At 34.6% G+C, this 7421-nt stretch overlaps 1 protein-coding gene across 1 annotated transcript; it reads left to right on the top strand.

Annotated features, from left to right (window-relative positions):
- The first annotated feature begins 849 nt into the window (after nucleotides 1–849).
- Nucleotides 850–1900, top strand: LOC110928992 (copper transporter 5). The gene has a single exon (XM_022172081.2). It carries the CDS (start codon nucleotides 1065–1067, stop codon nucleotides 1515–1517), a length of 453 nt encoding a protein of 150 aa, XP_022027773.1. The 5' UTR covers nucleotides 850–1064; the 3' UTR covers nucleotides 1518–1900.
- Nucleotides 1901–7421: the final 5521 nt, after the last annotated feature.

Below are 7421 nucleotides of genomic sequence, written 5' to 3' on the forward strand. Positions count from 1 at the left end.
TAAAAACCCGGTTGTGTATTTTGGGCGTAAAAGTGTGGAGGTTGAGGGTGTAAGGAATCCGTGTTGTGATTGAAATGACACACTTGAACCACTCGATCCACCTCGTCTACTTTGCGAGCCGCGCCCCTCGCCTTCGAACCGGAACCCGAAACTTTTTTCTTGCCATCACTCTTGTTTGGTCTATCCATAGTATGCTTTGAGAGTATGCGAATTGGGTGAAAAATGGAATGTAAAATGATAATATGTAATTACAATATATTTATTTGTTTTTTATTAAATGAAACGGCTATAATGCCGTTAATACCATCGTCCAACGGTCACATTCAGGCACGCAGTGAAGAGGCCCGGTTTTTCAATGGCCCCGCGTGGTTAAGTGGAACGGTGACGGTGTTCCCCGTACGGTAAAAATATTCACCGCCCTTCACCCCGCACCCACCTGTTCACCCTAAGTATAAGGCCACGGGGGGCGGTCCAATATATAACGCGTGATACAATGTTCAACGCGTGGAACAATGCAAATTCCCACCCCCACCTCTTGCTATAACGCGTTATAGCACCACGGGAATCGATTTTCTTTATTTTCTTCACGACGTTATTCTTTTGTTTTGTGAGTGTAGTTGTTGGTTGGGGGGAAATTGTTGTGTGTGGTGGTGAGTGATGACCACCCCCACTAAAAAAAGTTGTGAGTGATGGAAAAATGGTTGCTAACATGACGGAAAATGATTAAATATTTTAAGTGATGAAATTTTATCACTAGTGATCATCCCATCCCCTAATGAATCAAATCGTTTTGACATAAAAACTCCTTGTAAACATATAAAAATAGTAAAATTTAATTCATTTCATTGTATCATTTAAAAACATCGATGCCAATGATGCATGACTTTGGGAGGTGTGAGATGGCGAATAGTACAAAGTAAATATCTTGTAGTACCACCCTTCCCTTGTACTACACACAACCCACACCAATTATATCCATCCCCCACACCTCCGGTCCCATTTTTCATTCCTTACGCAACCACCACCAACTACCTTTTTCCGATTACTTTTCCGCCACCGCAACCATGATGCACATGACCTTCTACTGGAGCCGCAACGTCACTCTCCTCTTCTCCTCCTGGCAAACCGACTCATGGATCAGTTACGCTCTCACCTTACTCGCCTGCTTCATCTTCTCCATCTTTTACCAGTACATGGAGGACCGCCGCCTCCGCTTCAAACTCCTCTCCACCTCCGCCGCCTCAACCACCACCAACGGCACCGCCGTTGACGCTACGCCGCTCCTGAACAAGAAGATTATCGCCGGAAGTAGCCGGTGGAGCGTCGGTAGGGTTGCCGGAGCGGTTCTGTTCGGAATTAACTCGGCGATTGGATACTTCCTTATGCTTGCGGTTATGTCGTTTAATGGCGGTGTGTTTGTTGCGATCGTTGTTGGATTGGCTGTTGGATACTTGTTGTTTAGGAGTGGTGATGATGAGCAGGTTGTTGTTGTTGATAATCCGTGTGCCTGTGCTTGATGATGTTGTTGTTGTTGTTGTTCGAGATCCGGTTGATTTGTAGATCGATGTGATTGAATGTTGAAACTCTAAGGTGTTGACTATTTCTCTGTATTCTTGTAGGATCGAAAGGAAACCCTAGGTATACGTAAGTTTGAATCTACTTCATTGTTCTGTATTATAATAATCAATTTCTTGTTTGAAACTGCAACAATTAAGATAGCATTGATGATGATCGTATATCGATTTGGATCTTCATTTTGTGATTGAATATGTTGACTGAAAGTTTCTCCGTGTTGAATTAGGATCGAAATGGAAGTTATGAAACCCTAGGTATATGTAAGTTTGAATCTGTTTTCCTTGTTTCTGTATCAGAATAATCGATTTCTGGTTTGAAAGTGCAACGATTATGGAATACTAATGATGATGCATATCGATTTGGATCTGAATTTGATTTTGATTTTGATTTTCTGATTATGTTGATTGGAGGTTTATTGAATTAGGTATAGATTTTGAATTCAATGTTAATCTGTTTCATTGTTCTATATCGAGTTGGATCTGAATTTTTGATTGAATACGATGATCGAAGGTTTATTGAATTAGGTATAGATTGTGATTGTGATTTTGATTTCAGTTTTTGGAAACTGTGATCTTTGTGAAGTTATCGATGAATTCAACATCTGATTTCAGTTATTTGCTGTTGCTTCCCCTGTTTTTTTGAATTAGATATGGATTTTGATTTCAGTTTTTGTACGATTCCTCAATTTTCATCTTTTGGAAACTACAATTTGTGATTCTGTTATGAATTAATCATCTGATTTCAATGTATTGTTGTTGTTCTTCCTAATTTTGAATTTTGGATTGATTGATCGTCAGTATCATTGTTGTTGTTCTTCCTAATTTTGAATTTTGGATTGATTGATCGTCGGTATCATATTAAAAATTGAGTAGAACTTGTTTATTGTCTCTGATCTTCGCTATCATATTCTAAATTTTGGATTGGTTGGCCTTTGGTATGGTATTCCAAATTCAGTAGAACTTGTTCATTGTCGTATTCTAAATTTTGGATTGATTGATCGTTGTTACCATTGTAGTTATCGTATTCCAAATTAGGAATTAGGATTAATCTTTTCTTCCATTAGGTATTATTATTTGAAAGAAACTTAATGTTAGGCTGATAGGGATTACCGAAAGATATTTGTTTGTTTGGTTTTGGTCATTGAATATTTTTGGGGATGTGGGAATAGAATGAAACATAACCTGGAATATCCGTTTATCGTGACAAGGTCTAATGCGGAAACAGGGACAAAAGAAACGGCCACCACGAATAAAATATGTGTGGCATGGGTTTTCATAATCTGTTTCAATCCGGCTGGCAAAAAATATAATTTATGAGTAAATTACAAAAAAAATCGTCCTTTATGTTAACACCATATTTTAAACTATGTCCTCTATATTTAAAAAGTACAAAAAACGTACTTGATGTTTGGAAGCCTTTGCATATTATGTCCTTTAGCCATAACTCAGTTAGATTTTATGGTTAAATCTGACAAAGTAGACCCCACATGAGGGTATTTTAGTCATTTTACCCTAAACAGTAAAATAAATAAAACTCACCCACCCCACCTGCCATCTCTCTCTTTCTCCACCATCACCATTACTACAACCACCACCAGCCCAACCATTTACAGATCGTAAATAATGATACAAGCGAGAAATTTACAATTTACAAATCATAATCTTAACATAATAGACCTTCCCAACACAACTGAACTTTAGAAGCATTTATCCCACAGCTCAAACATCAACACAGTCCCCAAGCTCAAAATTTCAATCAACTAACAATATTATCATCGCACATTACAAAACAAATCCCCAATTCCCCAAAATCCAAAATTTAATAAAACCCACAATTAATCCAAACAAATTTAAATCAAAAACCAAAAAATTAAACCTTTCTGCAAGGATCTTGTTGCATCATATCCCACTCTTTATCATACACCTCCTTAGGCATACTGGTGATTGCTAACTTGTACCGTGTATTCCCCCGAATATAACCTTTGGATGGAGAACATTCGGGTTCAGATTGATACGAGCTCAAGAGTCATCGGCATCGGTGACCAACGTGCGATAGTTGATGATGGCAACATTGGTGCGGTTTTGAGGATGCTACGAACCCATTTGGTTCTTCAAGGAATAAAGTATGGCCATTTGGGTTGAATATGTTCAGATCTAAATATATGTGTTGGGGTCGGGGATGGCAGGGGGTGGAGGTGTGGTGGTGGAGGTGTTTATGGTGGTGGTTGAGGTGCAGTGATGATGGCGGTGCGGTGGTGATGGTGGTGGTGCGGTGGTGGTGGTGGTGTGGTTGAAAGAAAGAGAGAAGGAGATAAGAGGGATTTGAAGAATAGGAGAGACACTAATCAGATTTTGTGTCTAATACTTTAAATTAATGGGTAAAAGACTAATTTGCCCTTACATGGGATCTATTTGGTGAGATTTAACCATGAAAATTAATTAAGTTGGGGCTATAGGACATAACGTGTTTGGGTTTGCAAACATCGGGTACGTTTTTTGTACTTTTTGAAGATAAAGGACATGATTTGCAATCTGGTGTCAACATAAAGGACGATTTTTGTAATTTACTCATAATTAATTAATGAGTTAAATGTCATTTTAGTCTATGTGGTTTGGGTCATTTTGTCCGTTTAATTCAAATGTTTCATTTTTAGTCTGTGGGTCCAAACAGGTTTCACCATTTCTATTTTAGTCCACTGGGTTAACTTCATTCGTTTTTTATGTCAACGAGAAGGGCAATATGGTCATTTTATATGGCCGATTTGTCTTCTATTTAACAGAATTACATATAAAATGATCGAATTGTCCTTCTCGTTAACAGAAAATATGGATGAAGTTAACCCAATAGACTAAAATATTAATGGTGAAAACTTTTTAAACACACAGAAGAAAAATGAAACATTTGAACCAGACTGCAAAAATGGCCTAGACCACAAAGATTAAAATGAAATTAAACTCTCATTAATATAGGGTGTTTATTCTGGTTGAGTTTTGTAGTTTGTCCAAACGATCATTGGTTTGATCTTTATGATCGATTATTTTAAGATTAATTACACAGTTGGTCTCTGTCTTTTACCTTATTTTACGAAAATGATATTTCTTTTTTCAGATCTTTTGTGTTTTTAGGCTATTGCGTTTTCGAAAAAAGACATTTTTATGTGTATTTTGGTCCATTGCGTTTTAGAAAAACACATTTTGAAGTGTTTTTAGTCCATTGCGTTTTAGGTCAAATGTATTTTTATGTGTTTTCAGTCCATTGCATTTTAGAAAGAACACTTTCTCTTATGTTTTTAGGCCATTGCGTTTTAGAAATAAGACATTTCTTTGTGTTTTCTGGTCATTCCGTTTTAGAAATAAGACATTTCTTTGTGTTTTTTATCCATTGCGTTTTTGAAAAAAGTCATTTTTTTACGCTTTTTGTCCATGGCGTTTTACGCTACTAGGTTTTCGAAAAAAAAATCGGAAGATCAAAATATAGCTAACATAATAACAAGAGCTGTTGAAGCTTTTAGATTAGAGTTTTGTGGGGAAGGTAATATAATAAAGGACCCAGCAACTATATAAAAATATTTGACAGCTTTATTACGTCTACAATTATGTGGTATTTGTGAAATTGATATATATATTTGTATTTTTCAAGATTATTATTATCGGGTGGGAGTTGGCTACAAAGTACTTTTTTCCTACAAAGTGTACAAAGTCATAAAACACCATAATTTCAGCCATAAAACACACTCAAACCCCACAAATAACAAAGTAAAGATTACTAGAATGCCATATTTGTGGGTTTTGTGTTGTGTTTTGGATTATAAGGCTTTGATTTTTCAATGACTAACATTAGTGTGTTTTATGATGATCATCATGTTGTGTTTTATATTCATAGTTCTACGATGCTGTGTTTGAAGTTTTTTTGGAATGTTAAGGTTTGGATATTGTGTTTTAGTGATCTTCACACTGTTATTTGTGGGTTTTGAGTGTGTTTTATGGTTGAAATTGTGGTTTATTATGATTTTGTACACTTTGTAGGAAAAAAATGGACTTTGTAGGCAAACCCCACCCATTATTGTCATATCTATAATCAAGTACCAAATACGTGTAATTATTTACCCTTATTTTTTGCAAAAATACCTGACCCATGGGGACAAAAACTAATTAGTACATATAACCCGGGAACAACTGGTACCTTAGGAAAAAGAATAACATATGCTAGAGATAAATTGAGCAAGTAGTGTGGAGACGCCATACTAGTTAAAATGAGTAAAAACTAAAAAAGAAAAATATCTTTATGTTGTAATAGCCCAAAAATGTCTTTAATGATAGGATGCGATAGTTCTTTTTTACTATAGAAAGATACAAAGAAAATATAAGAAAAGAAGCCATTTTAGAAAAAGATATTTTAAAAAGCGTAAAACCAAATACTATAAAAGAAAATGATATAAACAGACTTTTAAGCCTATATATAAAAGAAAACAAAATCCTAAAAAATGTAGATGTTTTATTTGTCGTGAGGAAGGACATTTTGCAAATAAGTGTCCTAAAAAGTTTAATAAAAATCTCAAAGTATTTGAAATAGATGAAGATATTGAAAAAAAATGATAGATGAAGGAGAATTTATACAAATTAACGATCTTCATAATATAGATTTTGATTAAAGTATATTTATTTTAACCGAAACTGAATATACATCCTCTGAAAATGAATAAGTTTGACATAGCTAGTACTAGTAAAATAGATAATGCTATGATAGATTGTCAAGAAGAGCAACTATGGGAATATAAACAGGAAATTTTAATAGATAAGAAAAAATTAAAACAAATACAACATGAAAATTTTCATTATCGACTTATTCGGGATTTAAAATAAATACTTTACAAAGGTTGGGGATAAAACCAAGAAATCATCATCTATATTATGGATTGAATATTCAGGAACGAGCTTTAGATATTAATATAATATCTAACAAAGTAATGATACCATTGTTGTCTAATAAAGATATTCAAGAAAAACTAGAAAAGATAAAGCCTGAAATAAGGAATACTTTGGGATGGGTACACGTTGGAGTTATCCAAATAATAATAAAATCCACCTTTAAAGAAGATATAGATACCCCCATAGAATTAGCAGTTATGGATAATTGAATCCAAAACAGAGAAAAAGCATGTCTAGGAATACTAAAAGGAAATTTGCAATATGATAAGCTAAAGTTTAATATATACTCAAGAATTTCCTATTATATCCAAGACAAGGATATTGATAAAATTTTAAGTTTATTACAAGATTTTAAAAGAAAAGATTTCTTTAGAAAACAAAATAGACCATATTCTATTACATATGCTATGTCAAATACTCACCATTCTGATTGTTTTAGTATAAAAGATACTATCGATTTTTCTTTTTTATTTAATGAAGTATGCCAAATACAAATACAAACCCTACCTAAAATTGAGGAAATAGATTCAAGACCATTAAATCTTAATTTACAAGATAAACCAATTCTATTAACTAACCAGATCACCTCTAGATTATCCTTTTCAAATAAAGGTGTAGTCAGTCATCCCCTTACAAGGCTGGCTAATTCTAGTAGATTTTATAATATCATTGATGCTAAAGAAGATAACATAAGAGATTATAAAATAAAAGGAGAATATTTCAATGGAAAGTGTAGGACCGGTTTTGACGCCGTTCGATTGCGTAACGAACGTTCGACGTGCGGAATCCGTGAACGTGCGTGACCGAACACACAATAACGTACTAGAAACATGAATCCATTGCAAGATATGACAAGTTCGGTACAAGAATCACGTTTACAACGACTTTCTCTCTCTAGACTTTCTCTCTCTAAACTTG

The sequence above is a fragment of the Helianthus annuus genome, chromosome 3 (assembly GCF_002127325.2).
Source record: "Helianthus annuus cultivar XRQ/B chromosome 3, HanXRQr2.0-SUNRISE, whole genome shotgun sequence".
Classification (NCBI taxonomy): Eukaryota; Viridiplantae; Streptophyta; class Magnoliopsida; order Asterales; family Asteraceae; genus Helianthus; species Helianthus annuus.

Coding starts and splice junctions, on each gene's coding strand:
- LOC110928992 (XM_022172081.2), top strand. CDS start 1,065: ATGATGCACATGACCTTCTACTGGAGCCGCAACGTCACTCTCCTCTTC.